General features: G+C 28.6%; 2 protein-coding genes and 1 non-coding gene across 3 annotated transcripts; all 3 read left to right on the forward strand.

Annotated features, from left to right (window-relative positions):
* Positions 1–1190: 1190 nt before the first annotated feature.
* Positions 1191–7162, forward strand: LOC137823150 (eukaryotic translation initiation factor-like). Its single transcript, XM_068628294.1, has 9 exons — positions 1191–1543; positions 2418–2489; positions 2948–3049; positions 3274–3432; positions 4278–4375; positions 4812–4899; positions 4984–5319; positions 5412–5657; positions 5743–7162. Exons 1-9 carry the CDS (start codon positions 1397–1399, stop codon positions 6775–6777), a joined length of 2283 nt encoding a protein of 760 aa, XP_068484395.1. The 5' UTR covers positions 1191–1396; the 3' UTR covers positions 6778–7162.
* LOC137823248 (small nucleolar RNA snoR103) lies at positions 1735–1838 on the forward strand. The gene has a single exon (XR_011083101.1). It is a non-coding gene; the product is annotated as a small nucleolar RNA snoR103 (small nucleolar RNA).
* Positions 7163–13035: 5873 nt separating the features above from the next.
* On the forward strand, positions 13036–16805 carry LOC137821045 (NAD(P)H-dependent 6'-deoxychalcone synthase-like). The gene is made up of 4 exons (XM_068625457.1): positions 13036–13396; positions 15060–15306; positions 15517–15696; positions 16441–16805. Exons 1-4 carry the CDS (start codon positions 13086–13088, stop codon positions 16642–16644), a joined length of 942 nt encoding a protein of 313 aa, XP_068481558.1. The 5' UTR covers positions 13036–13085; the 3' UTR covers positions 16645–16805.
* The last annotated feature ends 6774 nt before the right edge of the window (positions 16806–23579 follow it).

The raw sequence follows: 23579 nt of genomic DNA on the forward strand, positions 1-23579 counted from the left end.
TTCAAACTCTTCCATTCTAAAGCTAATAATTTATTTCAATATGAAGGACAACTTCATATATACATATTCTTTTTGTAACACTTACAACACCGTATTGGGCATATTAACTCAAATAGTTGGTTCACCATGTTAGAATCACCTTTGGGATTCACAAGTGAACTTTCGTGACTTTTAAAATTTTTTGTAATTCAAAGTGTGTCTTGTGATATAAACATAAAATTTGTACACTTCTTTGAATTCTCATAATGTATTCTCATATTTTACTTTGTTATTTTTTGGATGACGTATATTTTTTTAGCTTACATTTAAACTTCATCTATTTCTTGAGAACTTGCGTTCACTTTTTAAGTAAGTTTTGTTTTTCATATAGACTTTGATGCATCTTGTACTATTTTAATATACTTCTCTTCAAACTTTAAGTTTTGTAAATTATTTTACTTAGTGTTACATTAGGTAATTTTATCAAGACTGAAATATTTGTAACGAATTTTGTATGTAAATATATATATATATATAATCATATAAATCTTATTTATGACTTTACACTTTAATGGTAGGATAGTGTTATGAGATTCTTTTAATATAACGGGGATCGTGTATTTATAGAGATTTTAACTTTAAAAGTGGGTTTTCAACTTTCTTATATGGATGAAACTAAAAAACCTCATTTGTAAATTTGGAGTTATGAATGACTTTTATCCATTGGGAGTGAGAAGCTATATTCATTTACATTAATATAGGGAAATATACCGTGTTTTAGGGTAGTAAAAGAAAGTATCCACTTGAATACTTTAAATCTTTCAAAATTAGTAAAAAATCAGGATAAAATCTATCAAAATATCCAATTGAATAATGGGTCTTTGCAAATCACAATTGTAGACTTTTTTTTTATCCTTGTATATTTTCTTAAAGAGAAATCTAAATACTTTATTCTATTTAAAATTATTAATAAGTGAAGCAATGTTGGTGCAAGTAAAATTTGTGAAATTTATTTAAAGTTATTGATTTCAAAAATTATAATTTCATTGATGGAGTTAAATTGGTGAAGATCAGATCTTGATATTGTGAATTTTAGATATGATTTTTTTTCCTTATGTGGATTTATACTACTTTTAATTTTAGATCCGATGAAAATAAAAAATAAAAAATTTGAGCTTATATATGTTATATTTTGAAAAAATGTTTTTAAAAAAAATAAAAGCGGTTGCGGACACTAATTTTGGGGAAATAGAGGGAGTAAGTAGCGTAGCCGCTGCAATTGTTGTTTGGTGTAAGGGTTTTATTTGTTTCCCGCACTGTTTCTCTTTCTCTTCTCTCTGGCGCTGCGCAGAAGAGAGAGAGAAGAAACAACAATCCATCAATCAACACTCTCTAGTCTGTGGCACTCAGTAGTGATATGCAGCAGGCTGATTCAACGGTTCTAAGCTTGAGGCCTGGCGGCGGTCGTGGCGGCGGAAGCAGGCTTTTTGCTCTCTCCTCCTCCTCTTTCACTTCCTCCGCCGATCTCCCTCTCACGCGCCCCCATGCGTCTTTCTCCCTCAAGGTCAGATCTTTCGCTTCTCTCCACTCACTTCTCCGATTTCTCAACCACCTTTTCTTTGGATCTCGTTACACTTACCCAACTGCTGTTGCTTTTGTTATTACTATTGTTATCATTTTATATTTGATGAATATGGTTGTAGAATTTAAGTTTAGGGTATTAAAGTTGGAATGTCCTGATTCTTGGTGGGAGCACTCAGCTATGGGTTCTTGCTGTAAATATGGACACAAAGCAACGTGTGGGCTTTAGGTGGGCTTTCTTGAGTTTTAGATTGCCCACAAAGGACCCACACACATTCCTACAAGTTTGTCTTTGGAACTAGGGTTTGGTTCTACGGTTGTTAGTGAATATCAATACCAATGGGGTTCCCTCTCACAGGAAATGCCATTGCAGTAAAACAGTTTGCAAGAGCTGCCTCTGCCTATGCGATTTTCCTTAAAAAACGACTGTGTTGGCCTAATGTTGCTAGGCATGTTGGTTCATTGCCTTTGCATTAAGGAAGTTTTTATGTTTTTTTGAATGTTTCACACGTATCTTATGCAAGAGAGAGGCTTTTTCCCACACAACGTAGTAAATGAGTCTGTTGTGTTATCAGCGTATTTGTTTCTAAGGAATTGAAAAGGGGGACGGTTTTGTCTTAGCAAATGTTAGGAGAAATGTTGGTTCATCATTGAGTTTCGTGTATGCTGGTTAATTTATAACCATTTTTATCACCAGAGTTTTGTAAGGGACTTGAATGGAAAATAAATGTGATTATGTGATGTTTATCGTTGCATACTATCATATATGAGGTGTTTATTGGTTGTAAGGTCGTGGTTTTAGTGTGGGCTTTGCATAGAGATCTGTATCTTGATTGTTTATTGTTTTTGATTTATAGACCGGAGATTCACGTTTTGAGGTTCGTGAACGTGTGCAATATACCAGAGATAAGCTTTTACAGCTTCAAGAGGTAATTGTTTGTTCTTGAAATTTAGCTTTATTTTTATTTCTATAAATCTGTTTCTGAATAAGCAGAATTTTTTATTTTCTTTTAACAGTTCTTTGATCTACTGTCCTTTTTTTTGTTATTTAAGCTTTATACTGATCACACCTATCTTCTGCTAAAATCTAGTGTAGGATCAGCATTCGGTCATGGCTAATTGATTTTTATTATTTTATTATAGGATCAGCGGTCTATCTTTTTTTTTTTTGGTGGGGGGGGGGATTGTGTTTTGGTGCATTAAAAGGCTATATTACCTAAGTCTCGAAATTTTTCTTTTCGTGGTATTTCTCCCCCTTTGCACTCCATACTAGAGAAATCTGCTTCTGAATATTATGGTTCAGTATTCTTTTGTGACTCGTGTAAGCATCTAAACTAATACTGATGTTTTAACTGTTATCTAATTTGTTGAAAATTTTCTTTTGTAGGTTATTGTTGACGTCCCTGATGATACTCTGAAAATTAAGCAAGATATAGAAGCTGAACTTTTTGGTGAAAATCAAAGTTGGGGAGGACGTGCTGACAGCAATGTAACTATCTACTCTGCCTTCTTTATAGTTTTGTTAAGAACCATAAATCATCTTCCATCCCATTTGTAAATTGATTAATAAAGTTGATTTATTTTTTGGTGGAAAACGTACTTGTACTACTGATCTGATACATTTGTTCTTTTGACTGTAGCAATTAATTATTATCTGTTTTATAAATCTATCTGTATTCATTTTTACAATTTATGTTATGTAATATTGTGCAGCCTCCTCATCAACTACAAAATCGGTATCCCGAGACAGATAATCGTGATTGGCGTGGTCGTTCTGGACAACTTCCTGCTAGCCCAGATGAGAGGTCTTGGGAAAACCTCAGAGATAACAGTAGTCAGTTTGCAAGGACACAAATGTCTTCTACCCAAGGGGTAAGCATTGGAAGAAATAAATCAGTTTACAAGAAAATGTTATACAACTGTCTTACTATTTGTTTTGCTCACAGCAAAAGAAATAAATGAGATGAGATTTTTCCAAAGGAGTGATTGCTATACATACACTTATTGTTGCTTTATATATATATTTTTATTATCATAATTTTTTTTTGCTACGTATTCCCTGATGAACCTGTGACCAATATTTGCATGATTTTTTTTTTCTAGTTTTTATCTATGTTACTCTTGGACATGTGATGCGGTCATCACCACATAAATAGCTAACTTACATACATGATAAGTTGTTGGCTTAGTAAATAAATTTTTCTTGCTTTTCTTGTCTTTTCTTAATTTGTTCGTTACAATGTAGCTTCATTTGCTTTTATCCATGTATCAATGGCCACTGCAATTTTGTAGTTGTAGTGTGTTTTTTTAGTTGGCTGCAGATGATGCAAACCAGTTGAAGAAGCATGTGTTAGCATGGATCTAAATGAATGTTAGTTGGGTTGTTTCAATGGAGATCCCAACACCACTTATAAAAATTACAATTATTAGAAGATATTGTGCTGAGCTACTATTAAAAAACGGGAGTTATTTTTATTTAGTAATAAATGTTTTTGTATGTTCTTTTGAAGTCTACCCGTTCCCCTTAGACTAGTAATTCATGATGAGTGAGTTATGCTGCTGGCCTTATCAGAATTACTTGGTTAATAGATTAAGAGTATTTGTCATATGCTATTACAAGAATTTTTGCTTAATATCATTGTTATTTGACTGTTTACCTATTATTAGATTGACGTGATGAATTTGTATTATTTTTAATCTGCTGTCTATTTATTCAGGGAGGACCTACTCCTACACTAACCAAGGCTGAGGTTCCTTGGTCAGCCAGAAGGGGAAGTCTATCTGAAAAGGATCGTGTCTTAAAGACTGTGAAAGGGTAAATTTTTGGAGTTGTGAATTGCCGTTAGGTGTGAGTCCCATTAGCCATGCTACGGGAAAGGATTCTGGGTTGCCATGTGTGCTTGAATCTTAGCTTCTGTAGTACATGTATCGTGTAGTAATTGCCCTTGATGCTGCTAGGTTGTAAAATGGCTTCAGCCATGCACAATTGGAGGGTGTTGACTATTAAATATGAAAGTAAAAAATAAAAAAATAAGTCAGTTTTGTTTACAAAAGATTCTACCTTTCCTGTATAAATTAATGAGCCACTTCTGAAGCTGTTTTTAAGCCTTTTTCACATTATACTCTATTAATGGTCTTTGGACCTGTGTTGCTTCTGCTATTTATATACAATAATAGGATAGCTCCTTCTATTTATACATATTTTCAATTGGATGGTTCTGGCTACTTATACGTTGTCTTATTTTATGCAGAATACTGAATAAGTTAACTCCTGAGAAATTTGATGTCCTGAAGGGTCAGTTAATTGATTCTGGCATTACCTCTGCTGACATCTTGAAGGTCGTCACTTTTAAATTGCCGCTGTTAATCTATATCTGTTCACATTCTTGTTCTAAATTTACTCGCTTTGCTTTGTGAGTGCAGGATGTCATTTCACTTATATTTGACAAGGCTGTTCTAGAACCAACATTTTGCCCAATGTATGCTCTTCTGTGTTCTGATCTGAATGAAAAACTGCCTCCATTCCCATCTGGGGAACCCGATGGGAAGGAAATCACCTTTAAGAGAGTATTATTGAATAATTGCCAGGAGGCATTTGAAGGTGTGGAACTAAAAAGGATGGCTGTCCCTGAGCAGGAGACGGAGCGTATGGACAAGGAAAGACTGCTCAAGCTTCGGACTCTTGGAAATATTCGTTTAATTGGTGAGCTATTGAAGCAGAAGATGGTTCCTGAAAAGATTGTCCATCACATTGTTCAGGTTTGAAGAACTTGAGATGTCTACTGTCACTAACTAATGTTAGTGTTGGTTCATAAATATCCACTTACTTGTATGCTTTTTACTTTGAGCAGGAGCTTTTAGGAACCCCAGACAGCAAGTCTTGTCCTGTTGAGGAAAATGTGGAAGCCATATGTCAGTTTTTCAATACTATTGGCAAGCAACTTGATGAAAGTCCTAAATCGCGGCGTATAAATGATATGTACTTTAGTCAATTGAAAGAATTGAGCTCAAATCTACAACTTGTACCCCGGCTTAGGTTCATGATTCGAGATGTTCTAGACTTACGTGCTAGTAATTGGGTTCCTAGACGGGAAGAGGTAATTTTTTGTGATTTTTTATATTCTGACTCAATATCTTTGTGTTTAGTGCCTTGTTATTAAGTTTTAGTGCCGACTTGTGTAGATCAAAGCCAAAACCATTACTGAAATTCATTCAGAGGCAGAAAAGAATCTTGGTTTGCGACCAGGTGCCACTGCAAGTATGAGAAATGCCCGTGGTGGTGTTCATGGAAATTTCAGCCCCGGGGGTTTCCCTATTTCCCGACCTGGTACAGGGGGTCTGATGCCTGGAATGCCAGGGAGCAGAAAGATGCCTGGGATGCCTGGATTTGATAATAGCAACTGGGAGATGCCTAAGTCTAGATCTATGCCAAGAGGAGACTTCTCAGGTGTTCAAGCTGCTGGACCCAACAGCCCTTTACTTTCCAAGCCCACAATCCTTAATTCAAAATTGCTACCTCAAGGGAGTAGTGGTATTGTAAGTGGAAGAAATAGTGCCCTAGTACATGGAGCTGCTACATTTTCTGCTCGACCGGCAAACTTTGGTGTAGGTCCTGAGACAGTATCTCAGCTCTCTTCACTTGATAAAACAGTTGCTCCTGTTCCTGTATCCTCTGGGAAGTCACAAGCACCATCTGGTGGATTGAATACTGATGATCTTCGACGCAAAACTATCTCTCTTCTACAAGAATATTTCAGTGTTCGGCTTTTGGATGAGGCATTACAGTGTGTGGAGGAATTGAAATCTCCTTCTTTTTACCCTGAGGTTGTTAAGGAAGCCATTTGCCTTGCACTTGATAAAAGTCCACCATGTGTTGAACCTGTAGCCAATCTCATGGAGTATCTATACATTAAGAAGATTCTTACTGCTATAGATATCGAGGCCGGCTGTTTGTTATTCGGTTCTCTGCTGGATGATATTGGCATAGATTTACCTAAATCACCTAGTAATTTTGGTATGATAATTGGGAAACTAATTTTGGCTGGGGGATTAGATTTTAAGGTGGCGAGAGAGATTCTCAAGAAGGTGGAAGATGACATGTTCCAGAGAGAAATATTTGACAGTGCGGTAGGGGCCATTAAATCTTCTGCATCCGGACAAGCAGTGTTGGATTTACAAACATCTGATATTAAGGCCTGCCAGAGTCTGCTCAAGTGAGTCAATATGATTCTGTAACTGGACGAACCTGTCTTCCTTTGCTACTTTAAATTACCCCTACATCCTCACTTTTTGAGTAAAAGATTTTTGTATTAAAGTATGTTATAAAGTGGAGATTTGCCAGGTATTTTTCTTAAGCTGTAAAATTTTATTTTTGATTGAGATTTTTTATGTTTATTGAGGAAAAAGTCCCTACCATAAAGCTACGGATATTATTTTCCGGTTAGCTAATCAGGTGCGAAGTTTCTCTGGAAAAGTGTCCCATTAGGGGTCAAATTTTATTTTATTGTATTTCAGTAGTTTCGATTTACTTAATTTCGTTGACATAGTGATTGTTCAATTTGTCAGTGCATAAATAATCTATATTTGAATATTTATGTTGCTAGATAGTTCAGCTTGATCTTGCTCATTCTGCTGCTTGATTATCCTTGTCTGGAATGATGAGTGGCCTGACAAAAATTATAATTACAGTTAATCATACATTGTACTCACTGTACCTGTTAGGCAAAATCACCTCAATATTATTGGTTTACTTGTGATCTCAATTCTTAATCATTTGATTTTTCTTTTTGTAATTTTACAGGAACTATGTACCTTTGGTTCACATTAATGTAATTTAAAATTAAGATGTGAAAAGTTGTTAATTTCTTAATTTAAGCGGAAGACCATATATAAGTACGGACAAATATAGCCATTGGGGAGTTACAAATTTCAAAATATATGATTTTGTGTTGTTTTTCTAAGTCAGTTTTAACTGAAGTATAAAGTACACTAGAACTGAAATGTTTCATATTGTGTCGTTAATAAAGTTTTGCAGACATGCTGTGTTTTTGTTTTGTTAATTAGGAGTTAATTTATCTCAGTACATATGTAGGTAGGAGTGTATGGCAACTAGCTAAGTAGTGAGTTGATTGATATTTCTGTAGTTATGCAAAGAGATTCTTTTCTTGGTTTATTTTGTGTTATTTTCTTTTTGTATGTTTTGTCATGTGATATTTGTGTTCTTCATAGTGTGATAGTCAATATTCTTTCTCGTTTAAAAAGATTATCAAAGTTGAGAAGTTTACAATAATTATAATTGAAGATAATAGATAAATGATCTTTATATTTGTTTTTATTAATCTCCCAGTTGTTCTTTCCGTAAATGTTTTATACTATAATTACAATAACTATTATTTACTATCTCTTATATTATAACAAGTTTTTATACTATCATTCTAATTACAAGTATTCTTTATATAACTTCTAACCGTTGTTAACTTTTTCTGAGTTTAAAAATCCAAATATTCGTTTTCACCGAATCATTTTGACTTTAACAAATAATAAAGTTTGATAGATACAATACCAGCTTTCAAAGAGTAGATGCACAATGAAGTTTAGAGCTTTTAAGGATCAAAATGGAAATCTAATTATCATATCTAACTTGAGTATATTGTTATATATCTATGTATACAATTTATTTATTTTTAGTATGAATAAGTTATTCAACTAATGAGTAAAGTTTTAACATAACACCCTTTAATAATCAACTTCGGTTTTATTTTATATAGATGACTAAGTAATAATTTATTATTGGAATCAAATCCATGAGTTTGTTAGTTATTGTTGTGATAGTTCATCTTGTATGCTGCATAAACGACGGATAAAATAAAAATTGTTGTTGAAAGTTTTTCAATATAAAAAAATTACAGACTATGAAGGTTGTGATTACAATTGTTATCTTATTCTTTCTATTTTTGACGACAATTGTCAATCATTACTTAAAATATCTTATTTTCAAAGAAAACTTTAATAATAATCATTAAAGAGTACTAAAGAAAAAGTTGTTAATTACAAATTAAAGTTGACTGTGACTGTGATTAGATGCATAATCAGTTAGACTCTTATCCACAAAAAGTTACACTAAAGACAATAAAAATGTTAAATTTTAAATAGTCAGAAAAGTGAAACTTTACCTGGGTTTCTTCCTTAAACCTTACTGGAATGTATAATTTTACATGAGTTTCTTCCCTAAACCTTTTTTCCCATCTCCTTGTATCCCTTATTTTAAGGTGTTACTCTCCTCTACACTGTTTTGTTTCAGCTCTGAAAGCAACGCTATATGCTTTGTCTCGGTTGACCGTGTGTTTACTGATCTTTGTGCTTATTTGTCATGTTTCTCGTCGATATGATAGATTTCTTCAATGGTGTCCTTAGTCCAATGGTGAACGTCAATTTTTCTTATATGGGTCGAGAAGATTTCCTCTCTAGTCCTGGATTTATCATACACTCCTTTCAGGATGTTCTCGTCGTCCTTTTCTTGATTATCTTCCAGGATAGGATGTACCTGTAAAATGTTCTCCAATGCTCAAGTAAGCTTTAATAGTTAAGAGTGATAAATGTTATTAAAAAGTAGCATTTACCTATCTCATGTCAACCTATTTATAAGGTCGTATTGGATCTCCACAAAGATAGGTCTGGATTAGTACGAAATGATTGATTAACCTTGTATCAACTTAGTGGTACAAATGATTTAACGTGTTCTGATTAAGGGGATTAATGTAATTCTTAATTAATCGTTATGTTAAATTTTCTATATCTACCGCCTAGATGGCTTGGACCATATATGATGCATTTTATAATTTATTAAATATTGAATTTGGACAAATAATTTATGGGTAATTAAAAAAAATATATTTAAGCATAACATTAAATATGATATAGATTATTAATTATAAATCATACTTAATAAATAGAATACATTATAATATTTAATTTACAATAATATAGCCTTAAATATATATATTAATTATTCTAAGTAATATTATTTAATTTTTCAAATACTACTATTAATGACATTAAATATAAACATTAAATACAATAGAGTATATATATATATGTGTGTACGTGTGTGTTATATTTAATAATGTAATAAATAACACTTTGAATCTAATATACGTCAGTAACATTAAATACATACATATATCAAATTCTTTCATATTATAATTTCAATTTAAATAAGAAAATTTGTACTTTAATCTTAATACAATTTTATATAACAATTTAGACATTAGTTTATAAATATTACTAATAATAGAAATTACTTTAAATATTAATATTTTTTAGCTTAAAAATAATATCTAATTTAATTAACTAATTATTTTTATTCTTTAAAATAATATGTTTTGTGTGTTAAGTGTTTTATTATGTTTATAAAACAAACTAAAACAAAAAAATAAGAAAAGAAAATATTTTATAAATATTTATGATATCTTGAGATCAAATCCTCATTAAAATAAAATTAAGTATATCACATGTAAACAAAAAATAATAAAAATAAATATAATCATAATAAATATTTTGCACATGTGTATCCACATTTGTTAAATATTTTGATATAATATTATTACGCTATAAATTTATAATTAATTAATATATGATAATTTGATAATTAATTAATATAGGATAACTTTACAAATATCATTCTAAATAATAAAATATTAATTTGTAATTTTTTTTAACTAAGAGATCAAATAAAGATTAGTATTCATGATGTGTTTTACTTCCTACTATTCATAAGAAACAACTTTTTTAAAAAAAATATACTTATATTTATTAAATTACAACAATAATTTAATAATTTTTATATTATTTAAGTAGAAAATATAATTTATCTTTCAATTAACTCTGTGTAAAACACATCATCCTACTCTCTTGAGATTTAAAAGACTACATCAAAAGCCACTAATGTAATACATTTATGACACATTAATACTATATAATATATATTAAAAGATTGAATAAATAAATTATAAGATCATAAAATGCATATATTTTGTTTTACAATAAGATTATTATTATTATACCCAAATTTATATTATTTAAATAGAAAACATAATTTATCTTTAAAGGAGTTTTCTTACTTTGGTGTAAGACACATCATCATTAATTTATTAAAGTTTTAATGTATTTGTGACACATTAATACTATATAATATATACTAAACGATTGAATAAAGAAATTATAACAACTTCATAAATACAAATATTTTGTTTTGCAAGAAGATGATTACACTACAAGAAAATCATTACGCAGAAACTAATTTCTGAGACCTAAATAATTAGTTGCTATTTAACTAAGACAAAAACCATCTTTAAACTAAAAAAATATTAGTATCTAAAATAGTTTCTATTATTAATAAAAATTTATAAAATGATTTTTTAATTGGTATATAAAATAGCTACCAAGGTTTTAGTAACTAATATTTTAGTTTCTAAATTTGTCTATAAAAGACAAATAGAGACTAATTTAGAATATAAAGTAGTAAGTAGTTAAAACATTGGTAGTTAATGGTTAGATACTAATTTAGAAATTATTTTATAAATTTTTATTAATAATAGAAACTACTTTAGATACTAGTAATTTTTTAGTCTCTAAAATAATATCTAATTTAGTCAAAATAGTGACTAAGTATTTTTGGTCTCTAAATTTGGTTGCTATTTAATGATTTTCTTGTAGTGTTATTATAACAACTATGAGTTGATATGAATTTTTTTTTATCCTAATACTACGAAAACAACGAGTTAGACTAAATTCAACAATGAATTGGAATACATGTAAATTTGATTAATTAAAAGAATTTAGAAAGTGTATATTATATATTATATTATTATATATATATATATATATATATATATATATATATAACCTATTTATATTTTGAGAGAGTAAGTCCTTTTTTACCAAATTTGAAAATTGAGTTTTATATGTTGTTATTGTGTAGTCCCACCAATGAAATAAATTTGCAAACAATGAATTTAAAAGGAAAAATATGATTCATATGAATAAAAAATGTTGTTGTCATCATCATTATGTAAAATTATTATCAATTGACTTAATCAATTCGAGTGATTGATCATCCTTATGAGTGTTTTATTGTTTACAAATAAATGTCAATTATCAATAAATTGTAAAATAAAATTTATGTATATTGACAATTGCATGTTATAGGAAAAAGTATAAATGTTTTGTGTGTTTAGATCTTCATTCAACTAGTCTCCATTATATTTCCCATATGTAAAAGAAAAAGACAAAAAGAATAAACATAGAAGAAGAAAAAGACTAAAGAAAACATAGAAGAAGAGAATGAAAGATTGTTAGTGATGGTGTTTGTTTCATATTCTTAGGATTTCAACAAAAGAATGGACAGATGGTGTGAGAAATGTGTTTTCATTCTCATTTTTATCCTTTTAAGTTCAAAAGTTGTGTTTTCTAGTTGTTTTTCAAATTCAAATTTTTAGTTTAAAATTCAAAAATTGTGTTTTTTAGTTTTTTTTTTCAAATTCAAATTTGTGATATTTTTAAATTATAAAGAATAAAATTGAGAATATGTATAATGTATACACATAATAGAACACTACAAGAAAATCATGAAATAGAAACCAATTTTAGAGACAAAAACTAATTAATTGCTATAGTGATTAGATTAGGGACCATTTTAGAGACTAAAAAAATTAATGGTTTCTAAAGTAGTTTATATTATTGTTAAATAGTTTTTAAATTGGTATGTTACTAGCTACCAAGGTTTTTACTACCAATCTATAAACTATTTAACAATAATAGAAATTAATTTAGAAACTAACAATTTTTTTAGTTTATAAAATTATCTTTAATTTAGTCACTATAGTAACTAATTATTTTTTGTCACTAAAATTGGTTTCTATTTCATGATTTTCAATCATCATTTGAATATTTAATACAAAAACATTATTAAATAAAAATTAATTTTAGAAACCAAAATAATTAGTCATTATATAATCTAAATTAAAGACATTTTATAAACTATAAAAGTTATTGATATATAATTAGTTTTTATCATTAATAAAAATTTAAATAAACTAGTTTCTAAATTGATATCTAAAACTAGCTACCAAAATTTCAGAGCTTGGTAGTTACTTTAAATATCAATTTAATTTTTTTTATTATAAATTCTTATTGATAATAGAAACAACTTTAGATATCAATAATTTGTTTCACTACAACTATATTTTATCTCTAAATTTAGTAATTATTTAATGAGCATTTAATGATTTTTTAAAGAATTATTATATATATTAAATGTAAATTTGTCAGTTAAACGAAAATGATGAGTTATATTAAATAGTATTAATTTGTGCATTTAATTAATATTTAATGCAATGGCATAATTAGTTTTCAATTATTGAAACTAAGTTGATATCTATAAAAGGAGATGCAGGGTTGGTTGTTCTACAAGGGATATGCAATTGATCTAAACAGATATTGAAGAATTGCATTGTGAGAGAAAAAAGATGTCTTCATCAAAGATCCCTGAGGTGGTGCTCCAATCCTCTTCCAACCATCCCAAAATGCCTGTGATAGGATTGGGCACTTCTTCAACATCTTCCACCAAAGAGGCAGTGTTAGAAGCTATCAAAATAGGTTACAGACACTTTGATACTGCTTCAGTATATGGCTCTGAGGAACCCCTTGGAGAAGCCATAGCTGAAGCACTTCAACTTGGCCTCATAGCCTCCAGAGATGAACTCTTCATCACTTCCAAACTCTGGTGCACCAGTAACTTTCCTCATCTTGTTCTTCCTGCTATCCACAAATCACTTCAGTAAGTGCACAACTCATAAACCCTTCTACATCTACACACACATATTCAAAATGATTTTGTGGAACATTATCAGTTTTACTTATGCTATAACTGTCACATGTATTTCAACAATACTTTTTTTGTGATTCATTGAAATTTATTAAAAATCAAGTTTTGGATGGATCTTACCTTTTCTTTAATGATTAAGTCTAGTAATTTGGAAATTTTAAATTATGAGTCATTTTAAGATATTTTAATTTAAGTTATATAGGTTTTACTGTGTCACATCATATTTAAGAATTTTATTATAATTTTTATTTTAATGTAAATGTTTTCTAAGATTCATATTTTTATTTTATTGTTGGTAAAAATACATATTTTCAATACTAATTTTTTTTTTAATTTTTAAAATTCATGGTCTACTTTAAGATTCTTGATCTTATTTTTTGTGTCATATTCACATATAAAGAAATCTTATAAAACCTAAAATTAATTTTATGACTCAGTATATATAACACTCCTGCCTTGATATTTGAAAATGATAAACTTTCTCATTATTTTTTCCTTTATTTTCATTATATTGTAAATAAAAAATGTAATTTACTAAAATTTTTAATTTCCAATAAATTTGACTAAAAATTAAAAAAGTGTCTGAAAGAGTATTTTAAAAAGTCTTTTACTAACATTTTTCTTATTTAGACGTATATGCATTTGCTTAATTATACACGAGGCTCGAAAAAAAATAAAAAAAAAGGAAAAGTGAAATGTGAGTGACCATTATATATAATTATGGGTTGCTGATATATATATATATATATATATATATATATATATATAATTGTGGGTTAGTCTGTTTAGACAGTGCTTTAAAAAAAGGTAATTTATTTATCGAGTTTTATACAAGTGGAAATTGTTTGTGTTGGGTTATAATTATAAAAAGTATTTTTTTCTTTCATTGTTTATTGTATTAGTATCCCATTGTTGGGATAAGTAGTTTAGAGTAATTTACGAAAATATAAGTAATTTTTTAGTTTATTTTTAACTTTTCACTTAATTATTTTTTAAATATATATATATATATATAATTACGATAATTATTATTTCTATTAAAATAAGTACCTTTCCCCCCCTAAAAGTAAGTGGAAACAAACCCACCTATATGTCTATATCTATGCAGATATAATAAGATTTGAATTGATCAATAATATTTTGATAAACAATTAATAAGTGGTTCTATAAGTAATATTAGTTTTCAATATATTACTATCAATAAAATTAAATATGTAATATCCACTAATTAATAGATAGAGATAGGTAGAGGGATTCATGAATTTTGAGGAGTACTTTTTTCGGCCCCCCACAGTATTCTTACATTCTTACAATAATACTAATAAATAAAACATTAATGAAATAAATAATAATGATAATAATATTTACTTCTTTCTTTTCTCAAAAAACCATATAACATAAAAATTTAATATCAAATTATTTTATTTTTACTTATTTTCTTTTTAAAAATTAGTTTTTTTTTTTTTTTGTCTTTTTTCAAACATAGTATTAATGTTTTCTCTCTCTTGATTTTGTAATTTTAATAATTTATAATTAGTAATAGATAAAATGGTATAGTGTAATTTTGAGTAATAAAATCACTTAACGGGCTTTGTGGGGCCCAAAACTGATACAGGTCTTTGAAGTTGGAATATTTGGATCTTTATTTGATTCACTGGCCCATGGCTGTGAAGGAGGGAAATTGGCAGGAATACCCTTATCCTGAAGAGGCCATGGCATACTTTGACTTAAAGGGCGTGTGGCAAGCAATGGAGGAGTGCCAAAAGCAAGGATTAACAAAATTCATTGGAGTTAGCAATTTTAGTAGCAAAAAACTGCAAAATTTACTCTCTTTCGCTACTATTCCTCCTTCTGTCAATCAAGTAAGCCCATAAATTTGTAATCATGTTTTCACAATTACACCTTGTTTTCAAAGATAATATGATTGTTAAAAATATAAATTTTTGTAATTGTAAAAAAGAAAAAAAGTGTCAAAATAATTGTATAAATTTATTAAATTCTCATTATATCATTTCCTTATTTTTATCTTTTAATTTAGATAAAAATGAATTATTGATAATACCATGAAACAGATTGAGTTGAATCCTACTTGGCAACAAAAGAAGTTGAGAGAATACTGCCAAAAGGAGGGTATAATTGTAACTGCATACAGTCCTTTGGGATCAGTAGGAACCTTGTGGGGTTCCAATGGAGTGATGGACAATGAATTGCTCAAGCAAATTGGAGAAGCTCATGGCAAATCTGTTGCTCAGGTAACAATTTTTACTTTAACTTCCTTTCTCAAACCAGTGATGACAAAATTTCCAATCGCCAAACGAGTATTTGAATCATCTTTTGATGAAACATATAAAAATAAATCATTTAATCATGTTTCAAATTTTAAATGTTTGAGTTAGTCTTAAAGCCAACTTCATAATATGGTATCAAAGTCATTTAAAGTCATTATTATCGGATCATCCATAATATGTTATCTCACGCACGAGCTGTCACTCTCGACGTGATGAGTGTGTGTTGGAGATCACACACCGACTAGAGATTAAAGTATTTCATTGTATATAAGTGGGTAAACATAAAAGTTTACTTCTTAATATGCGCTTCTAGAGAAACAAAGAATTATTTTACACAAAAATAGTATATTTTTTTTTAAAAAAAAATATGATTTTAGATGATTTTTTTATAAGAAAATATGGTGTATGGTTTAGAGTGAAAGTGATATATAATTTGTAAGATTTTAATATAAAATGAAATAACTGAAGTCATACATAACTTGTATAACTTTAAGTGTCATATAATCTATGTTTAATGAAATTCACAAATTCGTACTTGTGGAATACTTATACTTGTAAATTTATAGAGTAGTGGTGTAAAATGATAAACAATAGCTAGAACATGAAAATATATGACATAGTAAAGTATATTTGTTGCTTATCATTGACAAATGTTTATATATATATATATACTGAGGCAACACTAACATAGTCCTTTCTGTTTATTAGGTATCTCTTAGATGGTTGTATGAGTTAGGGGTAACTACTGCGGTTAAGAGCTACAACAAGGAGAGAATGAAGCAAAATATAGAGATATTTGATTGGTCATTGACAAAAGATGATTATAAAAAGATTGATGAGATCAAGCAGAAAAGTATGTTCAGCAATGGACCATCAAAGTTGACTGAAACACTTTGGGATGAAGAAAATTAATGCAGTACCATCAATGTTTATCGTAGCTTCCTGGATTACTTTGCTATAAACTTTGTTTTGATATCATAAGTTAATTCAGGTTAAATAAAGTATGATAGGAGAATCATATGTTCTATCATTTGCTACATGAATCTAATACAAACTATTATAATTTTACTCTCTTTGTTTTGTTTTACAATTTCAAAAATGACAAGAAGTAACTTCAAAAGTTTTGCTCTCCAATTTTGAAACTATGAGAAGGGTAACTGGGGGAAGTAATTGAGTACTCAAGTATCTTTAAAAAAGTAAAAATTATATGGAAAAACTTGTAGTAATCTTTTTGATATAGTTTTTTTATTATATATGTGTACGATTGGGTATGGAGATATGATTTATTGAGCTGAGCTGAATTGACATCATGTTTCAGTGAGTGAGCTTAATCATTGTGTTCTTTATTATCTCTATTTAAAGAGATCATTGGCGACCGAACCACGTTAAATCTTGTGTCGTTTATTTTTCTGCAGTTCATTCATGATTGTGTGTGTTGTTTAAGCGTACGTTTTTTCCATCATGTACATAACACATGAACATAATATATGTTGCTTTATAATGTTATACATTATTAAGTGTTTTTCATTTCTATAAACTCTAGTTTTTTTTTTATAATTTATATTTTTTATCATTATGATTTTTTTATAATTTATCATTTTTATTATTATCAAAATTTCATGAACTGTTTATATACATAAGATTATTTAGTGAAATCTTAAATTGTCTAATATCTCAATATCTACAAAAATCTACAAAAAATTAATTTAAATTAAATATAATAAATCAACATTAACTTATTCATCCTAAAAATGGAGAAATAATCGTTCGCCTACCTAAAACAACTACCCAAAGTTTCGAATTCTGTAGACTTATATTACCTACCCACTACAAGGTTAGTAAAATATTAATTCATCAATTATTAATTAAACTCTTTTTAATAACTTATTACCAGTAATATATGGTATTTTTTTATAAAATGATAACATAATATTTATCTCTTATCTTATTTTATCTTTATCTTCTTTATCTTATTTATTAAGAGGTAAAAACTTATAAAAATATATTTATTTTATAAGAAGTACTCGCTCATTATTTAATACTTTATTATTATATTTTTTATTCTCTTAATTCCTAATTATTAATACTTTATTATGTTTTTTATTCTCATATACAAGATTTTTTAAAGAATCTTCTACTGAATATTTCTTTGATAGTCACTAACAATTGAAAATCAAACAACCAAATTTGAAAAACTGATAAAAGTCGATTATTTAATATACGTGTACAGGTAAGTGAGTTCAGATAATATTTAGGATTGATTGTACAATTGCTGATATGCTGGTTGTCTTCTCGTTCATTCCTTTAAGTCTGCTTCTTTTATTGTTGGTGCTCAATTAGAGTTGACATGAAAAAAGGTACTCGAACGATCAAGTAGGTACTTTGTGTAAAGATGTGACAATCAAGTAAGTAATATCTGATGATCAAGTAAGTACTCTTTATAAAAAGTATATATTTGTAAAACTGATTAAAGTGTACTTTACACATTTATAAAGGATTTATTTGTAATGTTCAGTCATGAGCTTAAATTGTGATGAGTCAAATATTAGTTGTTAGCTGTTGTGTAGTATGATCTCTGATTTATAAAGAGATATCTTAATATATTTGTATATTTGTTTTTTAGAAAATATCTTCAATATCTTTCGGTTAATAAGTGTTTAACTGATTTATTGAAGATATTATCCGTATTAAGTGGGACATGGTCGTGATGGTTGTGATTGATAAATTTTTATAAGTGTCATTATTATTATTTATTAAGTGTCTTAAAATTTCACCTTAGACGAATGACGTTTTTCGTAAGAACATATTTCATAAATTTTCTGAAGTCTTAACCTCAAAGAATCTGACTTGTAAGAGTGTGAATGAAAAATTTCTATAATAAAAGCCACCTTAGATGATTATAACCTTTTCAATCTTGCATTCTAATCTAAAACTTAAAAAGAAAAAGTACTGGCTTGGGCTTACTCAAGAAAAAAAATGGTGGTTTAGTGGAACCAGGGGCTTCCGTGGTGGGGATAATGCATTGGATTTGTGGATACTTTCTTGCATGCAGACTTTGAAGTGATGTTTGTGGAGGTTAAGTTTCTCAACCAATTATAACTTATTACATTCACTTCTCATTTAAATAAATTATTATTTTATTTTAAAAAAATAATTATTTTTATTATATAGTGCGTCAAATAAATTTATTCAATTTTCTCTATAAAACTTTTGAAAGAATTTTTGTTTTAAGAAATCGGTTGTAAAGAAAAACTTTTGAAAGAAATTTTGTTTTAAGAAATCAGTTTTTAATAAATTAAATTGTGATTTTTATAATTTATAAATATTTTTAAAAAAAGTTACACGATATAGATTTTATAAATTCATTTTAATTTAAAAAGATTGAATTTTATAGAGATAAAATACTATCAGTGCAGTGTCTCCCTTTTGGTGTGTTCTGGAATCTAATTGTGTTGTAGTGCAGAACGAAGGGTTCTCAAAGGGCAATTGGTCACACTGCTACGTAAAAGTGGCCACCGAGGAAGCCTTATCATTGTTATCAATAACTTTATTCATGGAAAAAGAAAATGAAAAATATAACTTTTATATGATTTTGTATAAGTAATATATATTTTTAATTTTATTTCAATAAATTCAAAAGTTATATCTAAAATGCATTAATAATAAGTAATACATGTTAGGAGAGACTTTACTTAAACTCAGATAAAAAAAACCTACTAAACTAAGATTCACTTAAACAAAGTAAAATAAAAATGTACTCTAATGATGGATAAAAAAGTTATTATAAAAAACTCTGTATGTAAATAAATATATGATCCAATAATTAATTATCCTATTAGATAATTTTATTCATTTAAAATAATCAATTATTCATTTATTAATGAATTTTCTAACTCAACCATAGCTTGAAATTAGGGATTAGTTTAGTTTATACTTAATTAATTGCAAAAGAAACATACAAATAAAAATCCTATAAGTACTTACATGGATGAAAATGGAAGATAGATTGAAGAAGTTAGTGATGTAGTACAAACTCATTATTTTGGACGGTTGATTTGTTTAAATTTGTCTGCATAACTAGCAATCCATCCATGTGTGTTAAGTACGGGATTGGTCAGGTTAGTTTGCTAATTTCATAATAATAAAAAAGTGTTTCTTCCTATATCCTTTAAAAAATGTTTTGCATTGTAAAAATCAAATTTTGAAAGTCAAAATAGTTGTTCTATATATTCTAGAAGGTAAAATAACTATTCTTGAAAAGGTTATTCCAGATTATTTTTTCTCCTCTAAATTTTCATAATTAACTTTTATGTTATGAAAATTAAATTTCAAAAATTGATAAGGTGCACGAAAAAATTTGATGGGGTGTAGAAAGAAACACCCTAATAAAAAATACAAAATTACTTCCTCTAACTTTTGCTTCCCATCAACAAAACACGTTAATATTTTTATTTTTAATGAAATTTTAATTTTCTTATGCAGGCTACTCCAGAGACCCCCGGATCATCACTTATGCATAACAAGTCAATAGATTTAGCTCACACTACATGAGTGGCACAGGCCAACCGGACTTACATCTTGTGGGCCTGCATTATCACCCCTAGATTAATCCCATTTTAAAAACACTTTTTTGCAAACCTTTCTTTTGCAAAGATAACTTAGACAATAAGAATTAGATCCAAATGAATGATATAGAAAAACCTATCAATGAATCAAACCATTAAATTGTAACACCATTTTACTCCTAGAATTTTTGTTTGAATTAATAATAATATAAAAAAAAATTAAATCTAAATAACTCTTATTTTTACGTAAAAGAATTCACATATGCTACTTTGTTATAAAGTATAACTCACATTGTAAGAAATAATAATTATAAAATAAAATATACTTAATTTCCACTCTCATGACATTTTTAAGTTGTTTAATATTTAAATAAAAGATAATATTCTTTGTGACGTGTGTAGAAAAGATAAGCAAGTTAAAAAATATTTAAAAAAAAAAAAGACTTTTCTATAGAAAGACCTCTTGAGTTGATACACTAGATTAAAAATAAACTTATATGTGGTAAATAATAAGATTAAGTCATGGTAGACGGTTACTTTAGAAGAACATGAGTAAATTCTTAAACCACAAAAATTAGGATTTCAAAAATTCTTTTGAAAATTCTATAAACATGTACAAAATTAAAGAGGTGTATCAAATGTTCCAATCAGAAATGATCATTGAGGAGAATTATAAAATGAACACTTTTAAGTCTTTTGCAAATACCATGGTATTAACTATAATTTATCAACTCCAAGAACACCTAAGAAAAATGACATTGTAGATGGGAAAAACCATTCTGTACAAGAAAAAGGCTTGAACGATGCTTAATGCAAACACTACTCTTGAATACTTATGTGCAAAGACAATTAATACAACTTGTTATTTACATAACAAAATTTACATACCCTTGATAAAAAAACTCATTATGAATTGTGGAAAGATAGAAAACTCAACATATTTTATCTCTAATCTTTTTGGTATTCAATGTTTAATTCTCAACAACAAGTAGATCCAGTAAGGTTTGATTCCATAAGTGATGAATGTATCTTGCTTGAATATTCAGAAACATCAACAACAGGGAGTTTAAACTCTAGAAAGCCAATTGTTGAAGAAGAGATTCATGTTGGTTCAATAACCATAGTCTTTATAGGGAATTATCAAAGTTAGACGATTCTTTTGCATATTTAGACTTTTAGGAAAAACAACAAAAGAACAAGGCTATAATAGAAGACCCAATAGACAATCCATCAAAATAAAGAAAAGCAGCAAGAAGGAACTCTCAACTTACAAACAATCACCTAGGAAATTCCATCATAGGAAATATCAAGGAAGGTATAAGAAAATCATTGTCATAGAAAGATCAATCTACCTTTATTTATGAGATTGAACCAAAAGGTGTCAACGAAGAGTTAGAAAATGAAAGTTAGATAAAAGTAATGAAAGATGAGCATGAATAATTTCATAAAAATTATGTTGGACATATTGTGAGTCCTCCCAAGAACAAATTCATCATAGGAGCAAAGTGGATGTTAAAAGAAAAACTTGACAAATAATGTAAGGTCATGAGAAACAAAAACTAGACTAGCAGTTAAGGGCTACTCAAAGCACAACATGTGTGGGGGACTCTTATGTCCCTGGGATTGGAATCCTTAGAGCTCTCGATCCTTTTTCACATATGTGGTGACTTACGTCCTTAGGGTCAAAATCCCTAGGGCACTCAAACCCTCTTTTGCTTGTGTGAGGACTTACATCCCTGAAAATAAAAATCTTAAAAGTACCTGACCCTTTTCTCATATATGGGGGACATACATCTCTAGGATCAAAATCTCTAGAGCACTTGGCCCTTTTCCGCATGTGTGAGGGACTTACATCTTTAGGATTAGGATCCCTGGAACACCTATCCCTTTTTCACATATATAGGGGACTTACATTCCTAGAACCAGAATCCCTATGACATTTTTCCACTTGTGTGGGTAACTTACGTCCTTGGAATCACACTACAAGAAAATCGCGAATTATATACGGATTATATCCATATGTAACTTTGGCACCATGAAGCGGAAAGAAAAATAAAATCGGCAGTGGATGGGATTCAAAACCAAGTTCCTTCAGTGAACAAAGAAACTTTAACCACTACACCAGACAAATTCTTTTGTATTATTATGATTTTTATTATACTTATTATTATTAATAATATTACCTATGACAGTTTTACATACAGATTTTTGTTAGTATGTAACTAATAATATTACCTACGACAGTTTTACATACGGATTTTTTTTCCGTATGTAACTATGTTTTACATACGGATTTTGGCTGTATGTAATTCCAATTTTTCTTGTAGTGTCAAAATCTCTAACCCTTTTCCGCATGTGTGGTGGACTTATGTCCCTAGGATCAAAATCCTTAAAACACTTGGTCCGTTTCTACATGTGTGGGGGACTTACGTCCTTGGAATCATAATTCCTATAACACTTGACCATTTTCTGCATGTGTTGAGAAAGTATGTCCCTGGGATAAATCTCTAAGGCTCTTCATCTTGTAGCATAGAAGTTGTAATGTGAATGTCAACATAGTAGGGCATGAAAGTTATAGTATGACGCAAAGATTGCATAAGGGCATTATAACCGACGTAAGGGGCTAAGTTTGCTTTTAGGTTGGTGAAAAACATTTAATGTGAGTTTGTTTATTCTTTTAAGTGGATTATGAATGAGAATTCTTAAGTATTGATATAAAAACTTATAAATGTTAATTAGATGTGTAGAATGCTATTAAAAGATATAAAACATGTAAATTAGATATATGTATGAAAGATTAATAAGAAAACAATCTAGTTTATAGAAGAATAACAATTTAGTACTAATATATTCATACTATAGGACAACAATTTTAATTGAAAGCAAATATTTGATTAAAGTAGTATAGAAAATAGAAAATAAATTTATACATCATTTGTCACCATGTAATATCACAACAACTATTTTGCCTTTCCGTTAGACTCAAGAGTTTCCTCTTAAAAATGAAACATCAAGGAGTATTTTATCAATTACCATATGAATACCAAACTAATTAATAGATATGAAAAATCCTCATTACTCATCGTGTTTTGTATACTCGATTTTTTCTTGTCCTATTTGTAAGCAAGTATTTTCTTGAGTTTTTAATTTTTTTTTCAAAGATTAAGATCCATATTCCCCACTTTTTTTATTTTATTGATTATTACTTGAATTTAATATTTTTATTATTATTGTATTAAGGTTACTATACATTGTTTCTAGCTAATCTTGTATGTATGCAAT

This window comes from Phaseolus vulgaris, chromosome 9 (assembly GCF_000499845.2).
Source record: "Phaseolus vulgaris cultivar G19833 chromosome 9, P. vulgaris v2.0, whole genome shotgun sequence".
NCBI classification, from domain to species: Eukaryota; Viridiplantae; Streptophyta; class Magnoliopsida; order Fabales; family Fabaceae; genus Phaseolus; species Phaseolus vulgaris.

Bases quoted from the DNA above. Each gene is read 5' to 3' on its own strand.
- LOC137821045 (XM_068625457.1), top strand. From the start codon at position 13,086: ATGTCTTCATCAAAGATCCCTGAGGTGGTGCTCCAATCCTCTTCCAAC. The intron at 13,397-15,059 runs GTAAGTGCACAA...AAACTGATACAG, and splicing joins GCTATCCACAAATCACTTCA to GTCTTTGAAGTTGGAATATT. The intron at 15,697-16,440 runs GTAACAATTTTT...TCTGTTTATTAG, and splicing joins ATGGCAAATCTGTTGCTCAG to GTATCTCTTAGATGGTTGTA.
- LOC137823150 (XM_068628294.1), top strand. From the start codon at position 1,397: ATGCAGCAGGCTGATTCAACGGTTCTAAGCTTGAGGCCTGGCGGCGGT. The intron at 4,900-4,983 runs GTCGTCACTTTT...TTGTGAGTGCAG, and splicing joins CCTCTGCTGACATCTTGAAG to GATGTCATTTCACTTATATT. The intron at 5,658-5,742 runs GTAATTTTTTGT...CGACTTGTGTAG, and splicing joins GGGTTCCTAGACGGGAAGAG to ATCAAAGCCAAAACCATTAC.